The following is a 16,132-nucleotide window of genomic DNA, read 5'->3' on the forward strand; positions in this document are numbered from 1 at the left end:
GTGTGAAATCCCACAAGAATTTGAGTGTAGAAAGTCTCTCAAGGAGAGCAACCAAGCTGGGGAATGGTCTGGAGAAAAGGGCTGGTGAGGAGCAGCTGAGGGACCTGTGGTTGATCAGCCTGGAGGAAAGGAAGCCGAGAGGAGACCTTCTGGCTCTCTACAGAAGGCTGGAGCCAGGTGGGGGTTGTGGTCTTCTCCCAAGGAACAAGAGATAGGGTAAGAGGAAACAGCCTGAAGTTGCACCAGGGGAGATTTAGGTTGGACATTAGTAGAAATTTCTTCCCCAAAAGAGTTGTCAAGGTCTGGTCCAGGCTGCCCAGGGCAGTGGTGGAGTTCCCCACCCTGCAGAGACTTCAAAGCTGTGTAGCTGTGGTACTGAGGGACATGGGTTTAGTGGCAAACTACGAAGTGTTGGGTTAACAGTTGGACTTGATGATCTTAAAAGATCTCTTCCAACCAAAAATGACTCTGTGATTGATTCTACACACACAAAGCCACATTTTAACGCAGAGCTGTATCTTCACTTGGCTCACATCACAGCAACCCAGCATTTTGATTGTCACAGTGCAACATTTCTGAAGACAGGGAATCATTTTGTTTCATTCACAAAGAAAGGAAAAAAAAAAAAGAAGTTCCAAGATTGCTTCAGCTCTCTGTGCTTCAGCATCAAAGCCTGGCACATGGTGAGAACGAATGAAAATCCAAGTGGCTCTCTCTCCACCTTCCTCTGCTCCTTTGTCAAATCCATACATCAGTCATTCTCACCACTCCATAGTGTGGAGAGCTAATATTCAGCTTGCATACATAATGGCACGAGCTGCTAATTTTAATCCTTGATGGCACAGCCCCTGAAAGCAGTGAAAAGCAATGTGCTGCTGCACAGCTCCAAAGGCCTTTGTTGCAGGGCTCCCATTCTGAATGCCTTACAGTTAGTGCCCTTGAAAGACTCTGCTGTAGTTAATGCATGTGAAAAGAAACATCCTTTTTACTCCTCCTCTCCAAAAGGAGGCACAGCCTGGAGGCAAAACCAAGAAAGTATTATCACAGGCCAGAGAGGGCTGGAGCTCTGGGGAGCTGCAAGAGTACCTTGCTCTCTCGATGGCTTCTGTTCTATGCACGTTGGAAAGCTGGCCCAGGCAAAACCGGTCTCCTCCAGAGGGATCCACATACCCATCAACAGTGACAATGGGACAGCTGGAAGGGACCTTAAATGTTTCCCCAACCTGCACATCCATTTCGAAGTATGCAATGGAACACCAATATTCTGGAGCTGAAGAATAGATACAATTAACTGAAAGGCACAAAAAAAACCCAAACACACACAACCCCCCCACCCCTCCCCGCTTCCAGACAATCAATTAAACCTTCTGCGCTTGCAGCCTGGAATGCAAATCACAGCCTGGGCTGCATCCAAAGCAGCAGTGCCAGCAGATCCAGAGAGGTGATTCTGCCACTTTGCTCTGCTCTGGGGAGACCTCAGCTGGACTGCTGTGTGCAGCTCTGGAGCCCTCCATATAGGAAGGACATGGACCTGATGGAGTGAGTCCAGAGGAGGTCACAAAAATGATCAGGGGGTTGGAGCAGCTCTGCTATGAGGACAGGCTGAGGGAGCTGGGGGTGTTCAGCCTGCAGAACAGAAGGCTCTGGGGAGATCTTAGAGTTGCCTTCCAGTACCTGAAGGGAGCTACAGGAAGGATGGGGAGAGACTGTTTACAAGGGCCTGCAGTGATAGGACAAGGGACAACGGCTTCAAACTACAGAAGAGCAGATTTATATTGGATATCAGGAAGAAGTTCTTCACTATGAGGGTGGTGGAACTCTGGAATAGGTTTCCCAGGGAAGTGGTTGAGGCCCCATCCCTGGAGATATGCAAAGTGAGGCTGGGCAAGGCTCTGGGCAATCTGATCTAGTTGGGGACATCCTTGCTGACTGCAGGGGATTGGACTGGATGAGCTTTGGGGGTCTCTTCTGGCCTGGACCATTCTATGATTCTATTCTATGATTCCATGTTCAAAGACAAGTTGGATAGGGCCTTAAGCAACCTGGGCTAGTAGTAGGAGGTGTTCCTGCCCATGGCAGGGTGGTTGGCTTATCTTTAAGGTCCCTTCCAACCCAAGCTATTCTGTGAACTGCCACTGCATTTGCCATTCAGAGTGAGGTACACATCCACATAAGCAAATTCAGACACGCCTGACAGCACAGAAAAACACCAAACACTGCAAGGAACAGGGGCTTGTCATTTTTACTGCAACACACACCAATGCAAGAAGGTTTTGTAGTTAAGATCTTCCAAGCCTTTGTACAGTTTGAAACCCCAGATGGATTTTGTAAGCCATACACATTGCTGTGCCCTATGATTACAGCTTGATTTTTGGTCCTCCTTTAGCATCAAGAAGTAATACACATAATTCATGGCTATGCTGATAGAAACTAACTCTCAAACAGATCTGGCTTAAGATGTAAGAGTAGCTATTCCCAGGTGAAGGCAAAGCAAATCCCTCCCTTGCAAAGCAAATCAGATTTGAGAAGCAGGGCAATGGTGGGGGGAGGGAAAACCATCAGAGATCACACACTGATCTTGTCTTCACACAAGGAAGCCAGACATGGGATAAAACAAGGAAGCACTAAGCAAGGGAGCAGAACAAAATGGCGTGTTTTAATAGCAAAGAGGTGCTTTAACAAAATGGCATGTTTTAATAGCAAAGAGGTGCCTTTTAACTCAAACTGTTTTAAAAACTGGCTACAAAGGGTTGAAAACACTTGGAGGCAGCAACCACATGAGGAGGGGAAAACCTTGACTCCTAAGAGGAGAATCCCAAACACTCAAGTGGGAGAGGAAACCTGACAAAGCACCCTAAGTGATTTTATGCAGATGAAGCTGCTGCTGGGTTAGGAGTTTCTCTCTTCAGACACACTGAAACCTCAAGCTGCCACAAGCTGAAGTTGATGGGGATTCTGGAAACCCAGATTTTGGGGACCTGGCACCTTTGCTGACTAGAAGGGCACACTTCCACACTCCAGCTGGCACTCCATCAGCACAGAAAATCTTCACTCCTATGTATTCCACAAGAGCTAAGGTGACAGGACCTAAGCACAGCAGCCTGATTAAGCCAAGAAAGAGCTCTCCCAGAGCCATTAAGTGGTACTTATGCATCACACAGCACTGCACCCAGCAGCACACCTACTTGTCTTAAGATCTGTTTTTATTAGAAAAGAATAAACCAAGGTTCCTGAATTCCTTGAAGTGCTTTTATCTTCAAATAAATTAAGAGGGTGAAATCAAGAGGGTTAAAAAAGACACAACAAATAATGTGAAATTCAATTTAGCTACAGGCAAGTTTCAGACAACAACTACCAACAGCTTTATTGCTGGTATTGGTTGTGCCACTGGTCAGTGAAGAAATCAGTTCAACTGTGGCTTTTCAACTGTGCAGCTTTCCCTTTGCTGCTGTCCAAACCAGAATACCACCTTGTACCTAACACCAGAGCTACTCTGGACCACAAAGCCTCCATGGTTCTTTGCTACCATAAATGAAGACCCTTGGAAAGAACAAACTTGAATGTAAAGCTTCCAAAGAAGAACTTCAGCACCAAAATGCTAAAGGCAATACCTATCTTTCATCTGGCTGGGATGGTGACCAAAACAAACAAACAAACAAACAAACAAACAGACAAAAAAAGAAAACAAAAGAAATCAGACTCAAACCAGAAAGATATGAGCTTTAAATTTTACTCACCAGGATGATTTGATATAGGAGGCTGGAATGCAAGCTCGTTGTGAACTGGCCCTTTAAAAGAAAGCACAAAAATTTGTTTTACACAAGGTAAAAGTAAGGGTTTTCTTTCTGGTTTTCCTATGGGGGAAAAAAAAAAAACACAAAAAAAAACTTGTGAGGATGCCAGATGTTATCAATCCCACGTATTTCTGCATCAATTGGCCAAATCTGATAGAGAAGACAAAAAAATTCCCACAGAAGAATTGCACTCTTTCCTGAAAATTCAGATGCTGATTGGAGCAAAAAAGCTCTGTGGGTATCCCAGGAGAAAAACCTGCATGCTGCTTAAAGACAGGCTCAGCCCCAGGAGAGAACAGAAACCAGATGGAATATGGGAGATATAAGAGAAATAGGACTTTGGCTTCACAACTGCCCCCAGGTTGGACAAGGAAAAGAATCATATTAGAGAGGTTATGTGATAGAAATCACACTTCTCTAGGCTCATCAATCACAGAACAAGTTGCTCAGCACATTTCAGACCATAAAAAACACTCCCTGAAGATGGAAAAGAAAATGAAAGAAGCCCTAGAGAATTAATTTGCTAAAGAAAAAAAAATACTGAGCATGCTTCCAGTATCGGTCATTTTATTCTCTCCACTTTTACAAACTAACCTTACCGGCAGCAGAGAGAACAAGGAGTGAAGATTTAAACACAGCACTATAATTAACAGCAGCTTTTGCAACAAAATATCAAAACAGGCACAATGTTGGTAGGTGTCAAAACATGCAACTTTCTGAAGTGAAAAATGGCAGCAGCCAAGAAAAGTTTCCCTGTGGTATCACCAGCCAGTCACAGTCACTGGGGGAAAGATAGAGGCACTGAGAAACGTTTCATAGAGTAGCTACAGCACCACTCAGGTTTTCACATCTTGGTATTCCTGATGAATGAGGTGGTGACTGAAGTGGCATCCTAACAGGACCAAAGAACTATCTAAACCACCACTCTCTTGAGAGAGACAAGCTGAAAAGCCATTCCAGGGTTGCCTCACAGTGTCTTTTCCCCTCCACCATCACCAACAGGTGATCTGGTGAAGTGCAATATTAGGAAATAAAGAACTGACACAGACTTTTTTATTTTCTTTTTTTTTTTTTTTGCCATAAAACACAGAAAATTTGGGGTGGAGATTTTTTGCACTCTACTGGACACACTCAGAAGTTTGGTCATTTCTTTTGTTTATCCTTCTTATCTCCTGTACCTTAAAACAAAAAGAGGCTGTGGATCTGTTCTGTAGGACTTACAAGTTTCTGTGGCAAAGGCACTCACGAATCAGGCTGTCTTGTCATGACTTTACTGACAAGGACTTTTCTGCACAGGCTTTCACAAAGTTCCTTTAACTGGTTATGTCTGTTTAGTGCACACAGACACACATCCTCCAACACAGACTCTTACATCATCAAGACATGACTTCAAAATTTCTAGAGAATAAAACCAAAAGTGTGTCCAGCAGGTCTAGGGAGGTTCTTCTCCCCCTCTGCTCTGCCCTGCTGAGACCACAGCTGCAATCCTGTGTCCAGTTTTGGGCTCCCCAGTTCAAGACAGACAGAGACCTGCTGGACAGAGTCCAAAAGAGAGCCACAGGATGCTTAGGGGACTTCAGCATCTTCCCTGGGAAAAGAGACTGAGAGCCCTGGGGCTGTTTAGTCTGGAGAATAGAAGACTGAGAGGGGATCTGATCAATGTCTATCAATATCTGAGGGGTGGGTGTCAAGTGGAGGGGGCCAGGCTCTTTTGGGTGGTGCACAGTGATAAGACAAGAAACAATAGGTTCAAGCCTGAACAGAGAAGATTTCAGCTCAACATGAGGAGAAACTTCTTTACAGTGAGGGTGACAGAGCCCTGGAGCAGGCTGCCCAGGGGGGTTGTGGAGTCTCCTCCTCTGGAGACTTTCCAACCCCACCTGGATGCATTCCTGTGCAGACTCCCCTGGGTGATGCTGCTCTGGCAGGGGGGTTGGACCTGATGATCTCTGGAGGACCCTTCCAACCTCTAATGTACTGCGATACTGTGAACAGCCAGGAACTTCCCAGGAAAGGATCTCAGGGTGAAGAATCTCCTCTGGAGAGATTAAAAACCTGCCTGGTCATTGTCATCCTGGGCAACCTGCTCTGGGTGACCTTACTTTAGCAGAGGGGTTGTGTACTAGATGATCTCCAGAGGTTCCTTCCAACCTCTCACCATTCTGTGGCTCTGTAATGAACAACCAAGAACAAGCCCTTAAGACTCAACAAAACTGATCTGAAACTCCGCACCACTCACAGTAATGTCCAGGATGCATAGGTGGGTGATGCTGAAGATGGCCATTCTGGTGGTGAGGTATGGTAGGTGTGTAGGCTGCTGTCCGACTTCCAGTCCAGGTTGTAGTACTATCTGGAAGAAGAAAGGAGTGGTTGGTTTTTAAGGGGAGCTCTTCCTCCTCTCTTTTCTAAATCCTCTATTTCTCCTGAACATTTGGAAACTGGTTTTAGGGAAGCTAAGAGTAGTGCACGTATGTGTATACTCACTGTGATGGTAAGTGGCTGGCTGAGCTGTAAACCCATTCTGCTGAGTTCCTGGCTGAGGCCCTGAAGCAATCTGTAAGAGTCCATCACTATGGCTACCTGTCAATATACTGGTAGGTTGACCTGGTAAAAGAACACACTACCTATTCATGAACGTTCCACAACTGCAATGAAGAGCTCAGCACTACTGGCTAGGAGAAGACACCCAGCTAAGGGACACACACTTCCTACAGGTTTGCTTTCAGCTTCCCTTTTTTATTTTTTTTTGTTTTGATTGTTTGTTTGCCACCCACCAGAGTGTTTTCAGGAAACCTCCATCTCCATCAGACAGTTTTGACTCTGACAGCCCTTAACGTTTTAGAAGTATGCAGAGAAATTTGTTTATTGCCTGCAGCTTGGTTTGGCTCAGATCTCATTTATCAGTTTAGAAGCTACAGGTTTTAGGTGGAGAAGATTTGGTATGAATTCAAACAGGCCCAACAGCAGGGCCAATAAATTGCTTATTTACTGCACAGGTTCTGTTCCCAAGAAGGACACTCAAATTTAGGCACCTCCAAAGTAAACTGAGCAGTATTTTAAATGAAATAAGAGCTGCATATATCACTGGACTCCTTCCTGACAAAAATCACTGGGTTTTGGGTTGGGTTCTTTTTTTTTTTGTTGCTCTCCCAAATGAATATTTCAAGAATGATCTCAGCTAGAAAGTAAAAAAATAACTACAGGTATTTCAAAACAAGTTAACAGAATTTGATTTTACAAGGCTTCAGCTCAGCCGTTAACACTAAACTGATCAAGCAGTCTCACACTTGCACTCTCAAACTGGTGTGGATACCAGAATATAAACACATTGAAAACCTGAACTGAAAACTAAAACCAAGATTTTTCTTTTTTTTTTTTCCTGTCCACTTGGCTCCAGCCAATTATAGCACTGATGAGGAAAAAATATTGATTTTAAGCTGTTGTGCAGAGGGAATACAATTAAATGGACTACAGTTTTTCTCTGCTGGAGACAAATACAGATATCCCATCTCAGCCTGGCCAAACCATCATAAGCTTTAGCAACAAAGTTGTCAGCTGGAATTCAAGAACATTATCAAAGCAACATCCCACCCCATAATTCACGTTTGATAGCATAAAATCAATTACATTCAGACATCTTTGATACTGAAGTGACAAAGAGCTCATGAAACCCCTCCAAATCTCATGGTTTCCCTATGTGAGGGCTGCAGGACAACTGTGTACTTAACTGCTTTACTGTCCTGCTGGAATGAGTGAGGTGTGAGGCTGGATGTTGGTAGGGTGATGCTACTCTTCCACTTGTACCAAATGCACACAGAAAAGAAACACTTCAGCACTCCAATGGCCTCATGAAACTATTAATTATGGCAGTCTCTCTGATCATACAGTGAGCCATTATAAAAATAACCCAGTTAAAACTGGAAGATGCATTTTATCAGCTGGGGAACACTAAATAATGGTCTGAAACCTCTTAATACTACCACCGTGCAGTATATCCATTTGCTGTTTTAACAAAGTAGTAAAATACTTCATCCCTACAGCAGTTATTCCAGTATCAACCATGTTTTGTCAGTGGTCAACTGTTTTAATGTGGTTATCACTCTGGCATATCCCAAGCAGTCTTCTAACACTCCTGGAGTGTCAAGCTCACTGAAAAAAAAAGACTTGAGTCAGCTATGAGAAGTCACTCAAATCATCCTCAGAATTCAAACCTTATCTTAACACTCACCAGGCTGCCTGGATCCAGAGGTTGGTTAGCACTAACAAGGCTGCCTGGATCCAGAGGCTAACATTCACCAGGCTGCCTGGATCCAGAGGTTAAACTCACCAGCCTGCCTAGATCCAGAGGTTGGTTAGCACTAACAAGGCTGCCTGGATCCAGAGGTTGGTTAGCACTAACAAGGCTGCCTAGATCCAGAGGCTAACACTCACCAGGCTGCCTGGATCCAGAGATTAAACTCACCAGGCTGCCTGGATCCAGAGGGTAACACTCACCAGACTGCCTATATCCAGAGGTTGGTTAGCACTAACAAGGCTGCCTAGACCATGCTGCCACAGGCTTGATCAGTGTCACAGGCAGCATCAAGATCTACTTTGGCCAAAACCAGAGACCACCTTTTGAGCTTTCACACTTTCACTTCAGCATTTCATATCACCTCGATGATCTTACTTGTTGAAGCCACAGGAATGTTGGGAAAATTAGTGGTGCTGGTAGTGCTAGCCTCAGCAGGAGCTAGCATGGCTGGGGTGCTATAAGGCTCTGTAGATGCCCTGTTACTGGGTGGGTGCTGGATGGTTTGGACTGAGTGGCCTTCAGCAGAAGACAACGACGGCTGCCCCTCATAGTCATGAACGTATTCGTCCTTCACCAACATGCTTGATGGAGCTGTGGAGAGGCAAACTGGTTAAACAAGCAAATCCCTTCCTCAGGAATTAACCACAAATTGCACTGCAACTTTCCAAGCAGTAACAGTGCCATTAAAGCTACCATGGGAAGGATTTAACCTCTATAAACACTGCTGAAGCACTCCTCTAAACTACAAACAAACACTTCCCCAGTCAGCAACCAGGAAAATCCGAAGCGTAGCTGGATGGCAAAAGTGAAGTGTTTATTTGGCTGACTGCTCTCCAGCAGGCACTTGTGTCCCACAGCAATGACTCCTGACAGCATTTTGTGTTCTAGTCCATCACTGCGTGATTGGATTTGGTTAATAAAAAGGGGAGAAAAAAAAGGGGAAGAAAAAAAAAAAAAAAGGTGTAGTTTTTTTTTTTTTTTTCATTTTTCCAAGCTCCTAAATATATGTTTCTGTAGTAGCTAACATTAATTCCTGGTCTATAAGTAAGAACATAAAGCTCTGATGAAAAAAATGTAACTCATGAATGCAGACCACAAAATTCTTCATGCATCCCTTATGAAACCCAAAGCAACTCCCACCCAAAGTTTTTTTTCAAGCAGAGGTCTTTTCCAACCCAAACAGTTCTGTGACACCCATACTGCACACACAGTGTAAGGAAACAACCAACCACCATCAGATTCACATACATCAGATATAATACTTAACAATGCAACCACTCATTCAGTGGATCCAGGGCAGGGATTGTCCCCCTGTACTGGGCACTGGTGAGCTTGCACCTTGAATACTTGGTTCAGTTTTGGGCCACTCACTCCAAGAAGGTCATTGAGGGGCTGAAGAGTGTCCAGAAAAGGGCAGCAAAGGTGGTGAAGGGTCTAGAGCACAAATGGTGTGAGGAGCAGCTGAGGCACCTCGGGTTGTTTAGTCTGGAGACAAGGAGGCTGAGGAGAGACCTTCTGGCTCTCTACAGCTCCCTGAAAGGAGGATGCAGCAGGTTGGGGTTGGTCTCTACTCCCTAATATCAGATGATAGAACAAGAAGAAATGGCCTGAAATTGGCTAGGGGAGCTTTAGGTTGGAGATTAGAAGAAAATTCTTCACTGAAAGGGTTCTCAAACACTGGAGCCAGCTCTCAAGAGAGGCACTTACACTCCCATCACTACAGGTGTTCAAAAAATACAGAGATGCGGTGCTGAGGGATGAGGTTTAGCAGCAGCCTTGGAATTAGGTAACAGTTGGACTCAACGATCTTAAGAGTCTCTTCCAACCAAAACTACTTTGTGATTCCATATTGCACATGCAGTGTAAGGAGATTACCACGATCACCACTACAATAATTCATTTCTGTACACCCCACCGAGCATGTTCCAGGAAAAAAACCCTTTACACCACATGAGCTCCCATGCTCATTTTTAAACCAGCCTTAAATATATTAAAATCTGACAGTAATTCTCTGTTTCCTGCTGCAAAAACCAGCAGCATGACAAGGAAACACTTAGCCTGCATTTAACTGCTGGCTAGTGAGCTTCTGAGTGGGTACAAAAGGATCATTTTTCAGAAGACACAGGTAATGATGCAAATCAGCAGAGACCAGCACACAAGTTAAAGCCTGTAACAGTTTGCTGGGTACTTTGCTGGGGATTTTTTTAAGTCATTTTTGCTTGAATGCTTTTAATAATGAGCCAAAAAGACGTTGGATTATCCAAATTTGCTTCTCTATGAGTTTCTTCTAGAAGGAAAAATTAAAAAAAAAAATCAGATTTGAAGTAAAGATGCACATGCTGACATTTCTGAATGATGTTCACTGAACATTTAATGTCCAATCTTTCTCACATTTCAGGGACAGCAAGAACACCCTTCATTCAACTTCATATTAAATAGAACTCCTATTATTTTCTTGTTAAACCACTTGTTAAGTCATAAGCATTCATTCTCAACTCAATTAATTAGTACATCACACAGGTGCACGCATTCCTGGGTGTCAGGATGGGCTTTTTAAGCAGCATTCAAAGAATGCCAGCATGGTGTGGGTGGAAAGGGACTTCTGGAGCTCACCCAGCCCAACCCTGCTCCAGCAGGGCACCCACAGCAGCTTGCCTAGCAGCACAAGCACCAGGAGGGTTGGAAGCTCTCCACACAAGGACACTCCACAACCTCTCTGGGCAGCCTGCTCCAGCCCTCCAGCACCCTCACAACAAACAACTTTCTCCTCCTGCTCACATGGAACCTCCTTTGTGCCCTTTGTCCCTTGGCCTGTCCCTGGCACCACTGCTAAGAGTCTGGCCCCAGCCTCTTGCCCCCTACCCTTTATCTCCTGCTGAGCATTGCTCAGAGCCCCTCTGGGGCTGCTCTTCTCCAGGCTCAACAGCCCCAAGGCTCTCAAGCCTTTACTCCTCACACAGCTGCTCCAGGGCCCCTCAGCAGCTTTGTAGCCTCAGCTGGACTCTCTCCAGTAGTTCCCTGTCCCTCTTGAACCGTGGAGCCCAGAACTGGACAGAACACTCCAGCTATGGCCTCATTAGGGCAGAGCAGAAGGGGAGGAGAACCTCCCTTGACCTTCCAGCCACACTCTCAATGCTCCACAGGAGACCATGCAACTGTGAGTTTGTGTTTTCCTTTTCTCCTGGGGTTTAGTACATACAACAGCCAACAGAACTGCTTACCAGAATTCTGTAGTGTCAGTCCTGAAAGATCTTTAAAAAGAAGAACAAGAAAAAGGGGTGTGGAGGGCTACACACACAGAAAGATCTTCAACAAAGTTTGAACATTAAGCTTACAAATCTTCATTAATGAGTGCTACAGATTCTACAGATCACCCCCACAATCCCAGCTCCACCTCAACACAAGTCTCCCTGCTAAGTTATTCCTAGGATAAAAGGTAAAACAGAAAGGCTTAAAAGTCTCCCTGCTAAGCTATTCCTAGGATAAAAGTTAAAAGAGAAAGGCTTAAAGCAAAGCCACAAACTACTCTTTCACATTTGGAATAAATGAGTAATTCCATTAAGAAGCTGGACAAGAGCATATGAGAGTAACTGATAATGAAGATCATTAATGCTTCTAATTCAAGCCTGTTCTTTTTCTGCAGCCAGGAGGAAAACATTCCTTTTTCCCTCCCCCCAGTCAATTCCCACTGCTGTATCTTAAACCAAGAGTGGACTTACCAATGCCAGGCGATACTACACGCTCGTAATGGTAAGGGTTTACACAGACACTGTCACATTTTAAGTCAAAAGCATACTGACAATATTTAACATGCTTGAGTTCATTTTTGTGAAGATCAGGCCACCTCCAAAGACGAGCATAAATCACATGAGGGAACCCCTTGCGACCAGCCACCTAACAAAGGAAAAAAAAAAGGGGCAAATGAAACAAAATTAAAGCACAAAAATGTTGACTGGGATAAACGTGGCAAGTGGTGACACTTAGTGAGGGGGTAAGCTGGAAGAGGACAAACACCACCCACAGTATCTCTCCATCATCACCAAAATACCAACAAAAAGTAACAGGTGGTGTGAAGTTCATAGCCTCACAGGATGTTAGGGATTGGAAGGGACCTCCCAAGATCACCCAGTCCAAGCCCCCTGCTGGAGCAGGACCACAGAACCCAGCACAGGTCCCACAGGAACACATCCAGACAGGGCTGCAAAGGCTCCAGAGAAGGAGACTCCACAACCTCTCTGGGCAGCCTGCTCCAGGCCTCTGGCAGCCTCCCAGGGCAGAAGTTCCTCCTCCTGCTGAGGTGGAACCTCCTGGGCTGCACTTTCCATCCCTTGCCCCTTGGCCTACCCCAGGGTGCAGCTGAGCAGAGCCTGTCCCTGTCCCCTCCCTCCTGCCCCCCAGCCCTCAGCTCTTGACAGACATTGAGCAGATCCCTCTCAGCCTTCTCCTCTGCAGACTGCACAGCCCCAGGGCTCTCAGCCTCTCCTCCCCAGGCAGTGCTGCAGTGCCTTCAGCATCCTTGGAGCCCTCCCTTGGACTCTCTCCAGCAGATCCCTGTCCCTCCTGACCTGGGGAGCCCAGAACTGGATGAAATATTCCAGGTGAGGTCTCAGCAGGACAGAGGAGAGGGGGAGGAGAACCTCCCTGGATCTCTGGCCACACTCCTCTCAACACCCCTCAGGACCTCCTTGGCCTCCTTGCCCTCCAGGGCACATTGCTGTCCCATGCAGAACTTGTTGCCCACCAGCACTCCCAGGTCCTTCTCCACAGGGCTGATCTCCAGCAGACCACCTCCCAGCTGGTACTGCTGCAGTTTATTTTTCCTGCCCAGCTGCAGGACTCTGCACTTACCCAAGGTCTCTACTCAGCAGGGATAAAATTCTAGCAGGGTTTTGTTTAAGTCAATACTGTGATTCTTCAAAAGGAAAAAACAAAACAAAACAAAAACCCACAAAAAAAAACCCACAAAAAAAAGTCCTGTGTACCAAATGGCAGCAGCAGAATTGGTGCTAAATGTTGTCTGTATGGTCACCTTCCTAACCATGGAGCTTTGGACCAGAAGGAGAGGAACGAGGTGCTAAGCTATGCTATAAGGAATTCACAGGCAGAAGAATGCCAGTGCATTATACTGAAATAAAAAATGAACCCTCATTTTAGGGTAGGCAGAAAGCAGCCAGCAAACAAAGAAATCAGAGAATCACAGAATGCTAGGGGTTAGAAGGGACCTCTGTAGACCACCCAGTCCAACCCCACTGCCAGAGCAGGCTCACCCAAGGCAGGTCACACAGGAACACATCCAGGTGGGTTTTGAGTCTCCAGTGAAGGAGACTCCACAACCTTTCTGGGCAGCCTGCTCCAGAGCTCTGCCACCCTCACAACCCAAGCTATGCAGGTACCGAGTAGTGACAGTGTAAGGCCAATGTAAATCCTTACTGCAGCCTCCTTGGGGTAACTTAGCAAGGGATCTTAGGACTTTCTTCACACTGCTGATGACAACAGAACTAAACAGAAACCAGTAGTAGTGAAAACAGCAGGACAACCAAATTTGGTACACGACCCTGCTTTTTACTGCCAAAATATGGCTGATAGAACCCTTTAGGAAAAAAAATAATCACCAACTACTGCAGCAGCCACCAAACAGGACTGAAGGGTTGGGGATGCCAGAGAAGAGCTACTCTTCCTCACAGGATCACAGGATGTTAGGGGTGGGAAGAGACCTCCGAAGATCATTGAGTGCAATTCCCCTGCCAGTTCAGGACCATAGAATCAGCACAGGTCAGACAGGAACACATCCAGATGGGGCTTGAAAGTCTCCAGAGGAAGAGACTCCACAACACTCTTAAGGACCTTACATCATTCATGCCTGCACTGGAGCAGGCTGCCCAGAGAAGTCATGGAGTCTCCTTCTCTGGAGACTTTCCAAACCCACCTGGATGCATTCCTGTATGACCCACTGCTCTGACAGTGGGAGTCAGCCTGGACAATCTCTGGAGGTCCCTCCCGACCTCTAACATTCTGCGATGATTCCGGCTCCAGCTTCACTGGGAGGAAAAAAACCTTTTTGGTGCTGACCTGAAGCCTCCCATCCAGCGTCCTCTGTATTGTGACACACTTGCTGGGGTGAGCCCCGTTGGTGGTGATGGCTGTGATCAGTGAATCCAGCTCATCCTTCTTCTCCTTCAGCTTCTTCACTAGGCTCTCGATGGCGCGCTTGGCGAAGGTCTCGCTCTCTCCGCCCTGGCGATGGCACATCAAGCTGTGCACAATGCTCAGACAAGCATCATTACTTGTGGGCGTGTTAGTAATAGACATATTGTCCATTGGTCACAGCTTTGGGGTGGGGGTGGTTTGGTTTGGGGTTCTGTTTGTTTGTTTGTTTTTTCCTCTCCTTTCAGATCAAGTGTCAGTTGTTTGGTTTTGTTTTTACTGGGGGGGAGGGTTGTTAGGATTTCCAAGCTGAAGAAGCAGAGGTGATCCAAGTGAAGTGCTGCAGGCACTGCCTCTCTGGAAAACCTAGGAGGGAAAAACATCTGTGTTAGAACCGGGCTGTAACACCTTCCAGAGCAGCCTTCTGGGCAAGTGCTTTGCTTTTTTTATTTACCTTTTACCTTTACCTTTTTTATGTCTTTTTTTCCTTTACTGTTTTTTGCTATTTTGGTTTTTTGTTCCTATTTATTTTCTTTTTAATTTTGTATTTATTTCCCTTTTCTTTTAATTATTTTCTTTTTTGTCTTTAATTTTTTTACATTTTCTTATTTTCATTTGATTTTCGTTTGATTTTCTTTGGATTTTTTATTGTATTTTGATTTTCTTTCAACCTATTTTCATTTTGATTTTCATTTTCTTTCAATTTTTTTTCTATGTTCTTTTGATTTTCTATTTTATTTTTATTTTCTTTCAAATAATTTTGATTTTATTTTCTTTTGATTTTATTTCAATTTTTTCTTCTGATTTTCTTTCAACTTATTTTGGTTTTATTTTCTTTTGATTTTATTTCAATTTTTTCTTCTGATTTTCTTTCAACTTATTTTGGTTTTATTTTCTTTTGATTTTATTTCAATTTTTTCTTCTGATTTTCTTTCAACTTATTTTGGTTTTATTTTCTTTTGATTTTATTTCAATTTTTTCTTCTGATTTTCTTTCAAATAATTTTGATTTTATTTTCTTTTGATTTTATTTCAATTTTTTCTTCTGATTTTCTTTCAACTTATTTTGGTTTTATTTTCTTTTGATTTTATTTCAATTTTTTCTTCTGATTTTCTTTCAACTTATTTTGGTTTTATTTTCTTTTGATTTTATTTCAATTTTTTCTTCTGATTTTCTTTCAACTTATTTTGGTTTTATTTTCTTTTGATTTTATTTCAATTTTTTCTTCTGATTTTCTTTCAACTTATTTTGGTTTTATTTTCTTTTGATTTTATTTCAATTTTTTCTTCTGATTTTCTTTCAACTTATTTTGGTTTTATTTTCTTTTGATTTTATTTCAATTTTTTCTTCTGATTTTCTTTCAACTTATTTTGGTTTTATTTTCTTTTGATTTTATTTCAATTTTTTCTTCTGATTTTCTTTCAACTTATTTTGGTTTTATTTTCTTTTGATTTTATTTCAATTTTTTCTTCTGATTTTCTTTCAACTTATTTTGGTTTTATTTTCTTTTGATTTTATTTCAATTTTTTCTTCTGATTTTCTTTCAACTTATTTTGGTTTTATTTTCTTTTGATTTTATTTCAATTTTTTCTTCTGATTTTCTTTCAACTTATTTTGGTTTTATTTTCTTTTGATTTTATTTCAATTTTTTCTTCTGATTTTCTTTCAACTTATTTTGGTTTTATTTTCTTTTGATTTTATTTCAATTTTTTCTTCTGATTTTCTTTCAACTTATTTTGGTTTTATTTTCTTTTGATTTTATTTCAATTTTTTCTTCTGATTTTCTTTCAACTTATTTTGGTTTTATTTTCTTTTGATTTTATTTCAATTTTTTCTTCTGATTTTCTTTCAACTTATTTTGGTTTTATTTTCTTTTGATTTTATTTCAATTTTTTCTTCT

At 43.3% G+C, this 16,132-nt stretch overlaps 1 protein-coding gene across 3 annotated transcripts in view; it reads right to left on the reverse strand.

The window, feature by feature from the left end:
* The window catches only part of SMAD4 (SMAD family member 4), a 34,702-nt gene extending 19,975 nt beyond the window's left edge, over window positions 1–14,727 (reverse strand). For 2 of the 3 annotated variants that reach the window (XM_054387360.1, XM_054387359.1), the window contains exons 1-9: window positions 14,700–14,727; window positions 14,158–14,598; window positions 11,808–11,982; window positions 11,310–11,339; window positions 8,464–8,679; window positions 6,279–6,398; window positions 6,034–6,144; window positions 3,738–3,788; window positions 1,087–1,270 (exon numbers count right to left, since the gene is read on the reverse strand). In XM_054387360.1, coding sequence (XP_054243335.1) covers window positions 1,087–1,270; window positions 3,738–3,788; window positions 6,034–6,144; window positions 6,279–6,398; window positions 8,464–8,679; window positions 11,310–11,339; window positions 11,808–11,982; window positions 14,158–14,406 — 1,136 coding nt within the window. In that variant the 5' untranslated portion in view covers window positions 14,407–14,598; window positions 14,700–14,727. The remainder of the gene's footprint in view (window positions 1–1,086; window positions 1,271–3,737; window positions 3,789–6,033; window positions 6,145–6,278; window positions 6,399–8,463; window positions 8,680–11,309; window positions 11,340–11,807; window positions 11,983–14,157; window positions 14,599–14,699) is intronic. The other variant, XM_054387361.1, reaches the window with a different exon arrangement.
* Between the last annotated feature and the right edge of the window lie 1,405 nt (window positions 14,728–16,132).

This window comes from Indicator indicator, chromosome 15 (genome assembly GCF_027791375.1).
Source record: "Indicator indicator isolate 239-I01 chromosome 15, UM_Iind_1.1, whole genome shotgun sequence".
NCBI lineage: Eukaryota > Metazoa > Chordata > Aves > Piciformes > Indicatoridae > Indicator > Indicator indicator.